Here is a 19,224-nt window from a genome sequence, read left to right as displayed (position 1 = left end):
ATCTCAGAGATGAGGTCAGGTCTCTAGCTACCCTGGGGCATTCACTATAGCTGCCCAATTTCTCTGCTTTTAAAAGTTTGATAGAAATATCTGTGGGCTATAGGTATGTTCTTAAACTGCAAGGTGTTTTTGCCTATTAGTGAATTTCTCTGCTTTTTAATCCAGGAGGTAAGAAATCTGATCCTGTGCAAGTTTGCTGAGAATTGATTGATCATTTGCATGCTTGAGTCCAATCAGATTTACTCTCCTACAGTTATGCTTTGGATAGGTGAAACTGACCGTGGGGGGATGGGGAGGAGGAGGAAGGAGAGACAGAGGAGGGGGAAGGGAACAGGAGGTAGGGGGAGGGCAGGAGGAGGGTTTGATTATTTGCATGCTTAGTGAGTTCAGTGGGATTCCCTCCTATGCAATCATGTTTAGGATAGGTGAAACTGAGTATGGGGGAGGGGGAGGGCTGGAGTGGGCAGGGGAGGAGGAAAATGAACAGGGGAGGGGAGGAAGAAGGGAGAACGAAGGGAGAGGGGATGGGAAGAGGAGGAAGGACAGGAGGGAGGGAGAAGGCAGGTCTGGTCATTTGCATGCTTATTGAGTTCAATGGGATTTACTCCCATGCAATCATACTAAGAATAGGTAAAACTGGCAATGGAGGAGGAGGGGGGAGGGAACAGGAGAGAAAAGAAGAGAAGGAGGGGGAGGGGATTGGGGTATTGGATAGGGAGGGGAAGGAGAGAGAAGGGCGAAGGAAGGGGGAGGGAAGCATCAAAAGGGAAGGGATAGGCATGAGGAAGAGGGGAGAGCAGGTTTGATCATTTGCATGCTTATTGAGTTCAGTGGGATTTATTCCTGTACCATCATGCTTAGGCTAGGTGAAATTGACTTGGAGGAGGGGCTGGGAGGGAGGATGAGGGAGAGGGGGAGAGAAAGGGAGGGGGAGGAAGGGGTGGGGGAAGGGAGGGGGAAGGGAGGGGAGATTGGGCGGGCAGACACTGCGCAGAGGGAAAGCCCTTTCCTTTCCAAAAGGAAAACACTGTGAACAGTATCATTGTTTTTCAGGGTTTCCCCCACCTTTTTATTCTACAGCAGGCACATGTAGTCTCCCACCCAAATTTAAACCAAAGCTGTCTCTGGTAACATCCACACCAGACCTTTATTTCAGTTTAGACAATCATGGCTTCCAGCAAAGAATCCTGGGACATGTAGCTTGTGAAGGGTGCCAAGAGTTGCTATGAGAGGCCCTATTCCCCTCACAGAGCTACAATCCCCAGATTGAGGGGCTGACTATAAAATTTCTTAAATTAATTAAAGATCAGCCAGGCCTTTTTTTAACTTTTAAACTGCAGAAGATGGTCAGAGTATGGGGCAAGGTCAGTAATAGGATTACAGGTACTCTGTGAACATGGCTGATTTTTAATTAATTTCAACACATTATGAGAATGACAGAAAAAAGTCCAAAAGGGGTCTCGGTTTTTTCCTCTCTTTTTACACTATGAACTCTCGATTCTCTCAATGAGTGTTTTGTGAATTGCCATTAACACTCAGAGGGTTGTTAAGCAGGCGTTTCTGAGTTCAGGACTGTAAGGTTTGTAAGGTTTGTTTTGAAATGTGCTTATGAGAAGCAGCAGAATGGCATGGGGGTATTTTCAATTTAACATTGTGAAATGGGAAAAGTCTATGCTGGCTATAGCATACAGTCACTCTCGTGGCTGTATAATAAATCATCAAGTTGAGATCAACCAGAAACCTGGATTTTGGCAGCTGTGATTAGTCTCCCACATTTATCTTTGAATCTAAATGTGGTCAGCTGGGCTAATTTCTGCTATATTTCTACTACATTGCTTTATTGTTGCCTCTCACTTTATTGTCATCATTATTATTATTATTATTACAGTTTCTGTGTCAGAGTTTTGACTCTGCCTTTTATAAGTGACTTTCAAGTGCACAACCTCCCCCCCTCAAATACTGGGAAGGAGTTTTGGCTTAACCATTATTATGAAGCAATTTGAGTTGTGGAATGTATTTTTTTTTCTTAAATGTGCTTTCTACCAAAAGTAACTGAATTATTCAGAAATTCACAAAGGACTAGGAGGAAAAGATCCTTGAAGGGACCTTATGATTGTGAAAATTTACGCTGGAATAAGTTATCCCCATTGCTTTTCTGAGACTGATCTGTGAGTAGGTGTCAGGGATATTGATGCTTAAACCAGAGTGTCTGACGTTGAAAGACTGGCATGTGTGCTATTTCTGCTGCTGTTTTGCTTGGTGACCAGGTTGGTCTTTGTAGGTCTGCTTTACATTTCCCTTTCCTTCCCACACATGAACTGTTAGCTGCTTGTGACTCCAGTTAGATTAAAATTCTTCTAGACCAATCTGTAGTGTTGTGCCTATTTTGTCTGCATTTTTTCGACCATTCCCATTAATCAAATGCTTCCACCCACCTGACTAGATTACTTTGGGGGGGATGAGCAAATGCTAAGGGTTTGTGCTTTTTTAGGGTGGGTACTCTTACCTCTCTTTCTTTCACTAAAACTAAGCCTATAATTCCTAGCAGCATTCCTGGGATAAAGGATGGCTGTCCTCATTAGCCACTTCATCAGTGCTACATCATGACTCTATGACAGTATGACAATAAGCAGTGGCAAGGCTTTTTTTCTTATGTGAAAGAAAGTCCTTTGGCCACATCGTATTTAAAGGTAAGCACCACCACCCTGAAAATTCTTATAATTTGCCTACCTCTTGACGGTTGCTAAATATCTCCCTCCCTGCTTTCATGGGAACAAATGGTCCTCTGTGTGTGTGTAGATACTCATCCCAGTTTGATCTTTTACTAATCATTTAAAGAGGTCCTGTAATCTAAAACAAAATTCACAGGTGACTCCTACTAAATTATTATTTAATCTACACTGGCTTCCAGTAGTTTTCCGGGCCCAATTCAAGGTGTTGGTGTTAACCTTTAAATCCCTATACGGTCTCGGCCCAGTTTATCTGATGGAGCGCCTCCAGCGCCACCAACCATGCCGCCCAACAAGATCAGCCATGCAGGGCCTTCTCAATCCCACCAACAAAAGCAGCTAGATTGGTGGGGACTAGAGAGAGGGCTTTTTCGGTGGTGGCCCCCACTCTCTGGAATTCCCTCCCATCTGATCTTTGGCATGCCCCTTCCCTAGATACCTTCCGCCGAGCCTTAAAAACTTGGCTGTTTGGACAGGTCTTTTGGACCGCCGGGATGGGCTAATTACATACTGAATGACCGTTGCTGTGTACTGCATATGCTGTTATTTTTATTACTGCTGATTATATTGTATTTTATTGTATTTACTGTATTTTATTACATTTTATTGAAATTTGATATGTACGTCGCCTAGAGTGGCTTCGGCCAGATAGGCGACCTAAAAATTAAATTTATTATTTATTATTATTTATTATTATTAAATGTCTGATGCTCATTTGGTGAAATATGCTGCTCACACAGTAAAATAGATATTCTCTTAAGGCAGGGCTAGGGTATCTGTGGCCATAGCATTGTTGGACTCCACCTTCCAACAGCCCCAGCCAGCATAGCCTGTAGTCAGGGATGATCCAGCAACATCTGGAGGGCCATAGGTTCCATATCTCTGCTCTAAGGTGCTATCATATTTTTGGCCTTATTTCGCTTTTGTGCAAACCCAGTTCATGTCAATGGGATATGTGCTGAAGAACTTCCTGATGTACTGTTCCCAACAGTGCTTTTGTACACAGTACAGGAGAACCAACACTGGAAATGTACTATGAACTTGAGATCCAGAGCAAATCTGAATATTTTTAGGAGTCCATAATTTCCTTATCAGACATGTTATATCATGCCCAACTCCGGCTGGTTGATATATTGTGCTTACCGTTCAATAATTTTACTCAGCAATTTTAAAATATTTCTGTAAGTCACCATGGGTGATTGTGAGAAAGGTGATTTAAGAAAATTTTAAATTTTATTTATTTATTATTATTTATTTATTTATTTATTGGTTTATATCCTGCCCTTCCTCCCAGTATTTATTAAATGTTACTGTCAGCTGTAAACATTTTGATTCCATACTAGTTTGAAAAAATATAACCAATTGCGCTTATTTCATCCTCCCCCCAGTCCACAGGCCCAGGGGGAATACATGTGGAAAGGTGTGTACTTGACCAAGGACTTTCTTTTGTTCCTACTCCCCGGCATGATCCAGTTCAAGTGAGATTAGATTTGTTTCATTTTTTTAGGAATATAAAGTTATGCCAGTACTTTGGAGGCACTGTCTCTAGATTCACAGATTCCAAAAGCGTGTTCAGGATTCCCTCTAAGTTTATGCCCCCTGGGCCTGTGGATCCCTCCATACAAACATTTGAAAGATTAGTTTCTCAGGACCTAGGGAGGATGGAAGCTACATCCCAGCGATTTTGGCGGAATTTGAACACTAAAGAACAACATGTTCTAAGGGAACTATCATGGGACCCGTCCAGAGTAATCAAACAAGCTGACAAGGGTGGTGCCATAGTCATTCAGGATGCCCAACAATATGAGGAAATTCTTTCCCAACTATCAGGCATTGCTCACGAAATCAAAATTGTCCTCGAGGAAGGTCTTAGCCTGGGTCATATCACCAATGATGAGTATAGATTCTTGTTTAATAAGAATCCTAGGGTTTCATTGTTTTACACCCTACCTAAGATTCATATAGGTACCATGCCTCCTCCTGGTCGTCCTATTGTTTCAGGTTGTAATTCCATTTTAGAACCTCTGTCTCTATTTGTCGATCATTTTTTGAAAACGTTTATACCCAGTATTCCATCTTATATATGGGACTCCACAGATTTTATGAACAAAATACAGTCCACCCCTATAGAACCTTTGGACATCCTGGTGACTATGGACATTAGATCTCTTTACACCAGTATTCCTCAGGAACAAGCCCTAGATATCATTCGGCGTACTTTGGACAAGCGCATTGACAGACATCCCCCTATATATGTTCTATGCACATTGGCAGAAATAGCAATGTGTAAAAATTATTTCAAATTTAGTAATTCGTATTATTGGCAGATCAAAGGGGTACCATGGGATGCCCCATGGCCCCCAAAATAGCCAATCTGTATATGGAATCCTTTGGAAAAGACGGCACTCTGTCCTCACATTCCTTTTCTGAACAGCTTGTGTGTCGGTGGAGATTTATAGATGATGTGTTTCTGATTTGTAGGGGATCAGTTGAACATCTCCAAAAACCTTTGATTGGGTTAACAGCAGGAGTGTCAATATCCAATTTCATTTCCACCACAGCATGGAAGAAGTCAATTTTTTGGATTTATTAATTAGGAAACAAGGAGATCATTTGTGCACTACAATATACAGGAAGCCCACAGACAGGAACACTTATCTAAGGTTTGACAGCTCCCATCCAAAACCCTTAAGACAGAACCTACCACATGGACAATTTCTAGGGATCAAACGTATTTGTTCCTCTGGAAAAGATTTTTTATAGCAATCCCTTATTTTGAAAAATCATTTATACAAGAGGGGTTATCCTAGAAACATTGTTGAGGATAGTTTCAAGAAAGTTTCCTACAGAGAATGCACTGATCTTTTACAGCAAATGATACAGAAAGCTCCTGATCGTTTAAACTTTCGACCATGTTACCAACATATTACAAAACAGCATTAAAAGGCACATCATATTCCTGGTTGTCATGAACAACCTATGGCTTCTTTTAAGAGAACCAAGAATTTGAGAGACATTTTGATCAAAAGTGAATTTAGGGACAACATCCATCCCATTACAAACATGATGCCAGGCACTAATATACCTCGGGGTCATCACCCCTGTGGGCATTGTGCCTACTGTAAATTCACATGTAAGATGACAGTTTGTCAATCCCATCAACCATAGAAAGTACACTCTGAAACATTTCTCTATGTGTAATACTGCCAATGTTGTTTATATAATTCAGCATGGATGCAAAAAAAATTATATTTGACAAACATCTAGAATTGTATAAAGACGCATAGGGGAACACCTCAGCAATATTAGAAATAAGAGATGTGGGGCCCCTTTAGTGGATCAGCTTATTAGTTGTCACCATTCCACTGCTGATTTCAAGTTTTGGGTTTTAGAAAAAGTAAATGGGGAGAGTAATCATGTCTTACTAAGGAGAGAGATGTCATGGATTCTGGATTTAAAAATGATGACCCCTAGTGGTCTTAATGAGGAGCTAGAATTTCTTCCTCTCTTATGAAGTTTAAAAGATATCCAGGATCCCTTGCAGGTTCTCTTTATTCAGGTGTTTGTCATCATATAATTTTTGAGTAATTTTTAGTGGTTCTGCCGGCATCACGATCTCTGGTCATATATATGTACAGGCCTAATGAACTCTTTTCTGAGGCATTTGTATTGGTGAAAGCAGTTTTGCTCATTGGAAGATATTGTACATCAGCCTTTACTGTAAGTGAAAAGATGTTTTATAGATAGATTTTATATGTATGATGTTGCTTTATATGAGAGTTTCTCCTGCAAGTTCTGTACTTCTGACATCTATAACTGGGGGAAGACAAATGTCCCATGATGTTTCTGATTGTCAGTTGCTGTGGTTAAAGGGCTAGGTAACTGCTTTCTTATGCTTGCAGTGTGGATTCAGGTCCTAGCAACTCCCTCTCTTTTGCCCCTAATGTGACTATTTTTGGCCTGGCATAGAAAAGGAACATTCTTACTCCATTTCCCATGGTAGAGGTCATGTACCCACTTCCTGCTTCCTAATCCAGGGCCCTGTGAAAAATCCCTACTTACTATAGTATACAGCCACTCTCGTAGCTTTATAATTCAGACATATCTAGGTGTGGGTGGGCACAAGGGGAACCATGATCCCTTTCCCCACTCTGTAAATTTCTTTGCCCCCTTCTAGATGTCCCACAGACATCTCAATTTCTTGCTCCCTCCCTAGAAAAAGTTCCACCCAATGTTCTATAACTGCTTTTTAAAGGCAAAATTTTAAAGAAAATGTATTTATTATATTGTCACATCAAACATATATGAGGGTCTTAGTCTGTTTTCCTTTTTTTTCTTTTGTAGATCATGATTTCAAGTTTTTCTGTAGTCAGTAGTGTTAGATTATGTCCCCGCATGTAAATCAGAATACTACACCTTATGTGAAGGAAAAACTAGGCACTATTTCAGGGTTTATTATCAATACCTACACATGTTTTAGCAAAAAACAGAGGGGAGGAAAAAGTATTATAAGTCACTTTGAGGAGAGATGGTAATTACTTCCTCATAACGCACAGAGGAAGGTTCAACTTGCCTCGCATGCAGTTGAACTCAAAACAAATATTGGCATCGGGTCAGCAACTACTGAAGGCCCCTTGAGAAACAAATGAAGGATGGGTCAGGAACCTCAGTTTCCACCCCCTAAAGTTGTCTGGTAGCATGTTTTGTTTCAGAGTTGCCATTATCTCCACACCTTTTTGTTTTGTTCCGCTTTGCTTTTTTTGTCAGGCAGACAGCAAAAGAGCCAGTTGGCCTCCATCAGATGGTCAGACTTTGCTCAGACTTCCAGTTGCTGACAGCTTTCAGATGCTTTCCCTACATCAGAGAACTGCAAAATAATATAATCATATAATTTATCATTTGTTGTGCCTAAATATTAGGCTACAACTATATTCATACAAGAAGGTGTTTTATTAAAATTATTTGGTACTTTGCTCTTCAGTCTAAATTTTAGACTCTAAAGACTTCTAAAACAGCAGTAGACAATAAAATCAATAAATATTGTTAAGGCAACCAAAGCAACAGCTTACACAATTTTTAAAAGTATGCAATGCAATAAAATAAAAACATTACAATATATATAAACAGCAAAGAAGAAACACTTCAGAAATCACCAGTAACTTAAAAATGGGGGGCGGGGGAGTGGAAGAGTAAAATCAAATACTAAACCTGAAAAAAAGTCTTCAGTAAATACCCAAAAACTGAAAGAGATGGGGAGAAAATCTAAATGATCTGGGAAATAAAAACGTCTTCACATGATACTGAAAGACATAAGCTCAGTGTAGGATTGCCAGGTCAGAATCATCCCAAAACCTGAGATTTGAGAGGCGGGCCCTAGTCTAGTCATGGGGTGGGCCCTAGTGATGTAATGGGGCGGTCCTAAGTGATGTCACGGGGCAGGCCCCAGTGATCTCATTAAGCATCAATCACATTAAGCATCAATCACAGTTGCTTGGAGCATACAATTAAAAAAAATATCTGATTGGAAATTAAGATAGAAATCTTAGCTAAAAGATGGAGCCTGGGTAGGGAACGTTTAATCTAGCCTACTTGCTTTCAGCAAAAAGGGTTAAGTGCCTTCAGGCCAGGGAAGTCACCAGAAGGTCACAGCAGAGACAAAGGAGCCTAGTGTTGTGGAGATGTTAGATGGGAGCTTTGGGGAGTAAAGATGGAGGCTCCTGAAGGCTGCAATTCTAAACACACTTACTAAGGGATTAAGCCCCATAGAACTCAACAGGACTGACTTCTAAGTAGATATAGTTTGGACTGTGCTGTTGGTAAACCTTGACTAGGGTTCTTCTGCAAAGACATCCATATCCAAGCAGGGTTGGCAACCCCCTGCCTGGAATACCCTGCCCTTATCTTTTAACGTGGCTGCTCCAAACGTTTTTACAGATTTGACCCTTTACTTCAGAAAGAGGTCTGAAAAATGAGTAAGAAGTATCTTTTAAAATTGTTCTTTTCAATTCACTCTTGAATGAACATCATACCTAGGGCAGATCCACACCATTCATTTAAAGCACATTCAACACCCATTTGAAGCACATGAATCCCACCACAGAATCAGGGGAACTGCAGTTTGTTAAGAGTGGTGAGAACTATAACTGTGAGGGGGAAATGACACTTCCCAGAATTCTTTAGGGGAAGTCGTGCGCTTTAAATGCGAGTTGGATGTGCTTTACACATATTGTGTGAATCCACTTAATAAATGTTGCCTGCATGTAAATTGTTTTAATTAATTTTTCCAAATGGAAATGAGCTATAAACTGTAGTGGGTGACCATGGGCTACTCACCATCTCTCAGCCTATCTGCCCCTCAGGATGAAAACAATGGAGAACCATGACTACCCCAAGGCATACTTAAAATGTAAAGGAAGTATTGTACAACCATAGTATGAAATCGGATACTTATAGGGACACAGCATGACAAAACTGGGTGGAAGTAACGAGTGGGGTACCACAGGGCTCGGTCCTGGGCCCAGTGCTCTTCAACATTTTTATTAACTACTTGGATGAGGAGGTACAGAGCATGCTTATCAAATGTGCAGATGATACAAAATTGGGGGGGGCATAGCTAATACCGTGAAAGACAGAAACAAAATTCAAAGGGACCATGATAGGCTGGAGCATTGGGCTGAAAACAACAGAATGAAATTCAACAGGGATAAATGCAAAGTTCTACACTTAGGAAAAAGAAACCAAATGCACAGTTATAAGATGGGGGATACTTGGCTCAGCAGTATGACATGTGAGAAGGATCTTGGAATTGTCATTGATCACAAGCTGAATATCAGCTAACAGTGTGATGTGGCTGCAAAAAAGGCAAATGCTATATCAGGCTGCATTAACAGAAGTATAGTTTCCAAATCATGTGAAGTATTAGTTCCCCTCTATTCATCACTGATTAGGCCTCATCTTGAGTGCTGCGTCCAGTTCTGGTCTCTGCACTTCAAGAAGAATGCAGACAAACTGGAACAGGTTCAGAGGAGGGCAACAAGGATGATCAGGGGACTGGAAACAAAGCCCTATGAGGAGAGACTGAAAGAACTGGGCATGTTTAGCCTTGAGAAGAGAAGACTGAGGGGAGATATGATAGCACTCTTCAAGTACATGAAAGGTTGTCACATGGGGGAGGGCCGGGATCTCTTCTCGATTGTCCCAGAGTGCAGGACACAGAATAACGGGCTCAAGTTGCAAGAAGCCAGATTTCGACTGCACATCAGGAAAAACTTCCTTAGAGCCATATGACAATGGAACCAATTACCTAGAGAGGTAGTGGGCTCTCCAACACTGGAGGCGTTCAAGAGGCAGCTGGACAGCCATCTGTCGGGAATGCTTTGATTTGGATTCCTGCATTGAGCAGGGGGTTAGACTTGATGGCCTTGTAGGCCCCTTCCAACTCTACTATTCTATGATTCTATGAAAATATTTATATAAGCATGACTATCAAATATGTTTATTATTTATACAACCTGTAAAGATATTTATAGTGCAATCCTATGTTTGGTTACTCAGAAGCAAGTCCCAATGTATTCAATGGGGCTTACTCAACCAGGGAAAACTGTACCCTGAAGTGATAAGGAAGTTGTTCTTTTAACAAGTCTTTTAGGTTGAGACCTTATCCCAGTCTGCGTCTGTGCTGGAATTGCTTTTTAATATGTTTTTAAACCTTTTCTTTAAAAAAAATGTTTTTAAAACTTTTAAAAATGTTTTTAAAGATGTTTTGTTTTAATATATTTTAAAGTCTGTTTTTATGATTTTTAAAGTGTTTTTAGTGCTTTTGTTTGCCGCCCTGGGCTCCTACTGGGAGGAAGGGCGGGATATAAATCAAATAATAAATAAATAAAAATAAATAATTAAACTTCATTCATTTTTTTTAAAAATCAGTATTACTTTCCTACATAACAAAAACTGTGATAAACCCTGCCTAATTTCTTTAAAAATAGGGTTGGAGGGAGAGAGAAAGATTTACAACACAAACACAAGTCTGCGCTATGTTTACTCACAAGTCCCATTAATTTACAGCACAATCCTAACCATGTCTACTCAAAAGTAAGTCCTAATGGAGTTCAATGGGGTTTACTCCAGGTACATGCTTTACTCCCAGAAATTGCTTTACTCCCAGAAAAGCAGATATCGGATTAAATACTTTCATATTTCATAGCCCAGGGTCTGACTCTTGGACAGAAGAGGAAAAAAACGTTAAGCCATATTATTTACGCAAACTGCAAAAATCTTAAAGCCACCATTTTCTGATGTTCAGCCTAGGCATGCCTGGATCAACAAGTCACAACTCTGGCTTCACTGGCTACAATCCTGAAAGGGTGGGGTTACAGCCAGAGCTTTGAAAGGTTACTTTTTTTAAACTACAACTCCCATCAGCCCCAGCCAGCATGGCCACTGGATTGGGGTGATGGGAGTTGTAGCCAGAGCAAGGATCTGTAAAAAAAAAAAATGTCGTGGGGGGGCGGTTGACGTTTTGGTGTATATCTCGGGAACTAGACCACCTAGAAACTTACTTTTTTTTTTAAATTGAAGCTGAGAGTCTGGAGATTAAGGGGTGTTAGCAAGAGGGGGGGGCAAAACCGGAGACTTCAGCCGAAAACTGGAGATTACACAACATGGAGGCAATTCTGGCTGGAGGTGAGAAAGGCAAGGGCGGGGCTGGAGACTCCGGCCGTTTGCTGGAGATCTGGCATCCCTAGCTCAGTGCCAGGTGTGTCTCCCTGGGGAAAAATCTCCAAAGCCATAGTGGCACCATCCAAGCAGCAACCTACCTTACAGTCATAGTTGGGGACACACAGAGAAGGGTCTCTGATAATTATCATAATACTCAGAAAGGTTCCCACAGGAAATGGCAGTCCTTTGAGTATTGAGGTTTACATCTTCATATGAGTCCAGAATTTGAGAAAAACACCATCAGTTATGTTTCAGGCTGCCATAAATAAGCTCTTTTCCCTAACCTACCCTACTCTTGTGTATGTGTGTCAACATTCATTTTCTTTGTTCATGCATCTTGCCACCACTTGTTGCCCTTCTTTTTGAGAATATTTGTTTCTGTCGTGTGAAATAAATAATTAAATCTCTTAAAAACAAATCTTACTAAAATTATGTGATCCTGTGATCCTTGGGAGGGTGTTCCAGGGTCCACAGGATGGAGCAGATTTTCCACTCGGCCTACAGAGAGGGAGTCCATGGATGGAGAAGGAAGTCCACAAGGTCTGTGGGTGGAGCAGCAGGGAGTGTCATGGGCATGTACTTATTTTCTTCCCATTGAGATCAAGAGGAAGCAAAATCCCACAATGGAAATGTGGAAATGTACTGCCTTCAAGTCAATTCCGACTGATGGCATTCCTGTGAATAGGGTTTTCATGGTAAGCAGTATTCAGAGGTGGTTTACCATTCTCCCCCAAATCAAACACCCCAATGGTACACCAGAGAAGAAGAAACTGGAAACATGCTACGTACTGCCCTTTTGCCATAGTAGTGTAAGCTGGGCCTGGCATTACATTAGTGGTTTTACCACCTTGAATTCTCTCTCTCCCACCTCTTTTGGATTGTCCTGCCCATCTTGTATTATTTCTTGGAACTGCGGAGGTATTAGGGTACTTGCAAACCCTCTTTCAGAAACAGGAGCAAGAAAGACAATTGCAGAATAAAGAAAGACATTTGCAGAATACTATGTAAGCAGGCAGGGGAAAACCTTCAGCAATGAGTGACAGTGTATATGGGGTGGGGGATAACACAGACTGTGGTTGTTGATAGGGGAGTTGCAAATATGCACATGTCTTTGTTTTGTTGGTAAATTGCTGCTGTGCTGCAAACAAATAATCAGAGCCTAGTTCTAGATACTTAGAAGTAGTTACTATCATGGGATGTTTTAATCTGTGTATTTCACTTTTCTATCGTCTCACAGTGTTGAGTATTCGAGGGGCTCAGGAGGAGGAACCAACAGATCCACAGCTAATGCGATTGGACAACATGCTGTTGGCAGAAGGGGTAGCAGGACCTGAGAAAGGAGGAGGTTCAGCTGCAGCAGCAGCAGCAGCAGCAGCATCTGGAGGTGCCGGCTCAGACAACTCTGTGGAGCATTCAGACTACAGAGCAAAACTGTCTCAGATTCGACAGATCTACCACACCGAATTGGAGAAATATGAGCAGGTACCAGTCTTATGTGTGGCAGTTTTTTGTACCACAGTATTGGCTAAGCTACAATGTTTGGGCTGTACAAGAAAAACTAGCATGGCCCTATGGATAAGGTGTTGGATCTGGGTTCTAATTCCACTTCATTCATGGTCTTCTAGTTTGTACATTCAGCAAAATCAAGTTGCAAAGAATTTTTTAGACTGTACCACTTCAGACTGCAGGTGGAAGGGGGTTATAGGTATGAATTTAATTTCTTTAAACAAAGTTTCTCTTAATATAGAAAAATAGCATTTTGGGAGGAAGGACTTAGGTAAAAACTTTTTGACGTGCTAGTTTTCAACATGCAGGAAATTTTGTTCATTGAGAGCATTCCAACAGGCAGTCTCCCCATTGATGAAGCCCAGGAAAAGCTTGACCACTTTATTTTTATTTATTTATTTATTTTTATTTGTTGAATTTCTATACCGCCCGACTAGCATAGCTGTCTAGGCGGTGTACAACAGAAAAATATAAATATACACAATAAAATCCTATAAATTCAGTACAAAGAACATGTATATAACAAATCTAAAATCAAATTTATAATCAATCTAAAAAAAATTAAATCAATTAAAACATATTTAAAAGACTAAAATGCCTGAGCATGTGCGGCCCAGAGTGAGAGTCTGGGTTGTCATGTTTTTGTATGCTCCAAAGATGCCCAATACCCCTCAGTATGAGAAACTGAACTGGTACTGAGTATGGCCCTACCTGGGTGGGAGACGGGGAGGGAGCGGTTGCATTGGGTGCTCTGTGTTTTTGTAGGCTACGTGTTTGTTCCTTCTGGCGGTTTGGCTGGAGAGAAGTTATCTGTATGGTTGGTGGGAATGAATCAGAGAGGGATTTAGACGTGGAGGACTGTTAAGGACATATTTGGGAGGGATTACTGGGGTGTGGGTGTAGCTCCTAGTATAGTTGTTTTAATTAATTAACTAATGATGCTGTTTTGGGAGTTTGTATTTTGTATTTGATTCTTAACTTATACTGTTTATGTTCAAGAGAATATTTTTATTTTTCTGATAATTATGCTGTTTTGAATGTGTTTTTTATATTTGGCTTGAATTTGTAATGTTTTCTTTTAATATTTTGTGATGTTTTGTTCAATGTTTTAATCTAGGTTGTAAACCGCTTTGAGATTTGTATTCCAAATAATATAAAGCGGTATAGAAATGACATAAATAAATAAATAAATAAAAGGTTTTGACTTGGCGCCGAAAAGATAACAACGTCGGCGCCAAGCACACCTCATCAGGGAGACTGTTCCACAGTTCGGGGGCCACCACTGAAAAGGCCCTAGTTCTTGTTACCATCCTCCGAGCTTCCCTATGAGTTGGAACTCGGAGGAGGGCCTTTGATGTTCAACGTAGTGTACGGGCGGGTTCACATCGGGAGAGGCGTTCCAGCAGGTATTGTGGTCCTGTGCCGTATAAGGCTTTATAGGTTAAGACCAGCACTTTAAATCTGGCCCGGAAGCATATAGGTAGCCAGTGCAGGCGGGCCAGAACAGGTGTTATATGTTCAGACCGTCTGGTCCTCATTATCAGTCTGGCCGCTGCATTCTGCACAAGCTGTAGCTTCCAAACCATCTTTAAAGGCAGCCCTACATAGAGCGCATTGCAGTAATCCAATCGAGAGGTTACCAGAGCATGGACAACTGAGGTGAGGTCTTCCCTGTCCAGATAGGGACGTAGCTGGGCTACCAACCGAAGTTGGTAGAATGCATTCCGTGCCACTGAGGCTACTTGAGCCTCGAGTGACAGGGAAGGATCTAAAAATACTCCCAGACTACGAACCCGCTCCTTCAGGGGGAGTGTAACCCCGTCCAGAACAGGGTGAATATCCACCATCTGGTCAGAGAAACCTTCCACCAACAGCATCTCAGTCTTGTCAGGATTGAGCCTCAGTTTGTTAGCTCTCATCCAGTCCATTATCGCAGCCAGGCAATGGTTCAGCACATTGACAGCCTCACCTGAAGAAGATGAAAAGGAGAAGTAGAGCTGCGTGTCATCAGCATACTGATGGCAGCGCACTCCAAAACTCCTGATGACTGCACCCAGTGGCTTCATATAGATGTTAAAGAGCATGGGAGACAGAACTGACCCCTGCGGGACTCCACATTGGAGAGCCCACGGTGTCGAGCAATGTTCCCCAAGCACTACGTTCTGGAGACGACCCTCCAAGTAGGAGCGGAACCACTGCCAAGCTGTACCTCCAACTCCCAACTCCACGAGCCTCTCCAGAAGGATACCATGGTCGATGGTATCAAAAGCCACTGAGAGATCAAGGAGAATCAACAGAGTAACACTCCCTCTGTCCCTCTCCCGACATAGGTCATCATACAGGGCGACCAAGGATGTCTCAGTGCCGAAACATAAGAACATAAGAACATAAGAAGAGCCTGCTGGTTCAGGCCAGTGGCCCATCTAGTCCAGCATCCTGTTCTCACAGTGGCCAACCAGGTGCCTGGGGGAAGCCCGCAAGCAGGACCCGAGTGCTTGAATCTGCTAGCTGTATAAACTGGGTGTAAGGTGTTTGTGGCCAGGATGCTGCATCCCATGTTTGTCAACCTGAGCACCTTGGAGGAGAAATGGGATAATAATGAAATAAAATTTAATAATGATGATAGCATATTATCTTACAGGACTCGGCATCACTCTCACAAGTGTCCTGTCCACATCCTCTGGCTAAAACAACTGAAACTGATCCCACAAGCTAGAATTCAGTGGTAGTCCAGGGACCTCCAACACGTTTCCCCAACAATGGAGACATTCAAGAGGCAGCTGGACAGTCACCTGATGAGTATGCTTTGATTCCTGCATTGAGCTGGGAGTTAGACTTATAGGCCCCTTCCAACTCTACTATTCTTTATTCTAAGCCTGAACCAATTGTAGCATCAAGTTCAGCACAGATCCAAGTATTCAAAATGATTCACAAATTTCTCACAACAGGCTATCGAGTGGTCTGTTGTTGATGATGCTACAGTGGTCTGGTCTGGTCCAGCCAGTTCAACCCTCTAAACAGCTCTGCTGGGTGATTCACTGAAGATGTAATAGAGGCTGAGATATGCTGTCTTTGCACCACCGCTGCCATGTGGTAGGAACTGCTATGTACTCGTACCTCTGTTCAGTCAGATTCACACTGGGACTTGCGCTACCTGTGCTCTAGCTGACATCTGGCCTCCTTCATAGCCCAGAGCTCCTCAGTAAACCAAGGAGCCTCCCAGACCTACCAAATGCTGGAGGGGGCATTAGCAGCAATCATGTCGATGGCGCTTTCCATCTCACCATTCCACAGTGAAACTAGGGCCTTGACAGGAGCACCAGCACCAGCCATGCTACCTGGAAAATTTCCCAGAGTATTCAGAAATCCCTCAGATTTCATCAATCTCTGGGGGCTAACTGGTCCTCCACCTCTGCAAGGGGGTATGTCAGTCACAGCCAATCCAGACCTCACCAGGGCATGATCTGTCCATGACAGTGGGGCAGTTTTGACTCCCTCCGATCATCGGATCCTTCCCAATGCCCTCTATAGCAAGACCAAGATCTAGGGTACGATCTGCAGTATGTGTTGGGTGCATGACTGTGACAGCCCCATGGTTGGCAGCTATGAGATCCTGAGCCAGTGCAAACCAGGCTGCATCAACATGATATTGAAGTTCCCAGGACTAATGTCCTGGGATTTTCCAAAAACACACCAGCTGAGTCAGGGAAGTTCGGCAGCAGGGTGGACAGTACACCAATAAGGTCCCTATTCTGTCTCTGACTTCCAAACCCTCACATCTATCTCCCAGGTGGACTGGCCTCCAGGTTAGAATGATGGATTTTTTATGGATCACTCTCCATTCCTCTGACCTTGACTGATGCTGCATGTGGGGAGGCTTAGCAACAGGGCTGATAAAAATCAGTGACTTTTTAAAAAAAATCAGATTTTTTATTTAAATCTGTTCCTTTATTTAAATTAGATTTCAAAATTTTCTTAAAACAGTAAATAAAGAGTCTAGGTCAAATACATCATCATGAATACTAATTATACAACTTCTAATTATATTCTATGAATATATTAACAGCAGTTTATGGAGATGGGAGATAACCTGAACAGTCCTACTCTGCAGGTGGTATACGTGAAGTGCACTCTCTCTGCCTTGCCTCTCTCTAAGTGCAAGATAGAGAAGGTCAGCGAATAGAGAATTTGGGGAGATGGAGTAGATCTGAACAAGGAGGAGACCAGCTCTTAACAGCAGTAGCCTCTTCTGCAGGTGTAGAAATAATTTTTTCTTCTTTGAGACTAATTCATTCTAACTTGAGAATTAAGTTGGAACTGAAAAAGCAGGAGAGCTTGTATTTCTTTCCCAGACAATGAACAAGAAAGACAGAGGTGAAGAAGAAAAGGACTGAGTTAACTGTACCACTCAATATTTTCTCATGTTAACTCAGTTGAAATTACCTAAATTTTATTTTTTTAAAGAACTTTACGTTTATCAAAAAACTGAAATAGTTAACCTTTTAAAAAATCCATGTGTGTTTTGTTAACGTTGTTGAAGAAGAAAACTAACCAGAAGAATAAACCATCTGATTAGTACAATTTAAAAACCTGTTTGGTGGTGGCAATTCTGGCCCATCATGACAAACATACCATGATTTACTGAACAGTTGGAACAGGTTCATCTCCTGAATGATTTCACAAATTCATCCCATTTTTGATGATTAATCTGAAAACAATTCAGAATAATTACTTAGTGTGTACCTACCTTCTAATGAAACATACATATCTGAACTGTCTGAACTTGCAGTGACCGACCAGGAGAGAGACCTTGGGGTTGTAGTGGATAGCACGATGAAAATGTCGACCCAGTGTGCGGCAGCTGTGAAAAAGGCAAATTCCATGCTAGGGATAATTAGGAAAAGTATTGAAAATAAAACAGCCGATATCATCATGCCGTTGTATAAATCTATGGTGCAGCTGCATTTGGAATACTGTGTACAGTTCTGGTCGCCTCATCTCAAAAAGGATATTCTAGAGTTGGAAAAGGTTCAGAAGAGGGCAACCAGAATGATCAAGGGAATGGAGCGACTCCCTTATGAGGAAAGGTTGCAGCATTTGGGGCTTTTTAGTTTAGAGAAAAGGCAGGTCAGAGGAGACATGATAGAAGTGTATAAAATTATGCATGGCATTGAGAAAGTGGATAGAGAAAAGTTCTTCTCCCTCTCTCATAATACCAGAACTCGTGGACATTCAAAGAAGCTGAATGTTGGAAGATTCAGGACAGACAAAAGGAAGTACTTCTTTACTCAGCGCATAGTTAAACTATGGAATTTGCTCCCACAAGATGCAGTAATGGCCTCCAGCTTGGATGGCTTTAAAAGAAGATTAGACAAATTCATGGAGGACAGGACTATCAATGGCTACTAGCCATGATGGCTGTGCTCTGCCACCCTAGTCAGAGGCAGCATGCTTCTGAAAACCAGTTGCCGGAAGCCTCAGGAGGGGAGAGTGTTCTTGCACTCAGGTCCTGCTTGCGGGCTTCCCCCGGGCACCTGGTTGGCCACTGTGAGAACAGGATGCTAGACTAGATGGGCCACTGGCCTGATCCAGCAGGCTCTTCTTATGTTCTTATGAATATGCATTAAGGTTATATTAAACAATAATGTCTTTCTACCAAAAAAGTATGATTAAATAGAATCTTCCTCACTGATGATTTAAATAATTAAAATTGAGTCCTTCAGAGAAGCATTTCAAATCATGATTTAAATCAATTTGATATAAATTTAATAATGAATAAATAAAATCAACCCTGCTTAGGAGGGACATCAGGTGTCACATGTCAACTCCCCATTCTTTTACAATAATGCTTCCTACCTCCCCATTCCATACCTACCCTTACCCAAGACCCTAGTAATAACAGCCCTCTGAACCTCCCCCACCTGCTCTCTCTGACCTAGGAACATGATGCCATTATTAATTGTCCCCTTTGACCCTTGGCAACTGCTCAGTCTCTGAACAGGAGAGCTCTTTGCCCCCACATCTGCAAAGAAGACTTGTGAGACAAAATATTGGAATAAGGTTATATTTATTATAACAATCTGGAGTATCTGCAGACCAAATAACCAAATAAACCAAATTCTGAATCCATGGGCAGGTGAGGAATTTAACCAATTCTGGTAGGGAAGCATCCCCTGGGCATGTACTACAGCCACTGTCCAGCAAAAGATGGAAAAGAAATAACTCCCTCTTTGCAAGGTGAGCCTTGGGTATGGAGCCAACCTGCACAGCC

General features: G+C 41.9%; 1 protein-coding gene across 5 annotated transcripts in view; it reads left to right on the top strand.

The window, feature by feature from the left end:
* Positions 1-19,224, top strand: part of PBX1 (PBX homeobox 1) — a 480,515-nt gene that overhangs the window by 370,263 nt on the left and 91,028 nt on the right. For all 5 annotated transcript variants that reach the window (XM_061584450.1, XM_061584460.1, XM_061584440.1 and 2 more), the window contains one exon: positions 12,685-12,929. In XM_061584450.1, coding sequence (XP_061440434.1) covers positions 12,685-12,929 — 245 coding nt within the window. The remainder of the gene's footprint in view (positions 1-12,684; positions 12,930-19,224) is intronic.

The sequence above is a fragment of the Rhineura floridana genome, chromosome 1 (genome assembly GCF_030035675.1).
Source record: "Rhineura floridana isolate rRhiFlo1 chromosome 1, rRhiFlo1.hap2, whole genome shotgun sequence".
NCBI lineage: Eukaryota > Metazoa > Chordata > Lepidosauria > Squamata > Rhineuridae > Rhineura > Rhineura floridana.
This window is presented reverse-complemented; position numbering and strand designations above follow the sequence as displayed.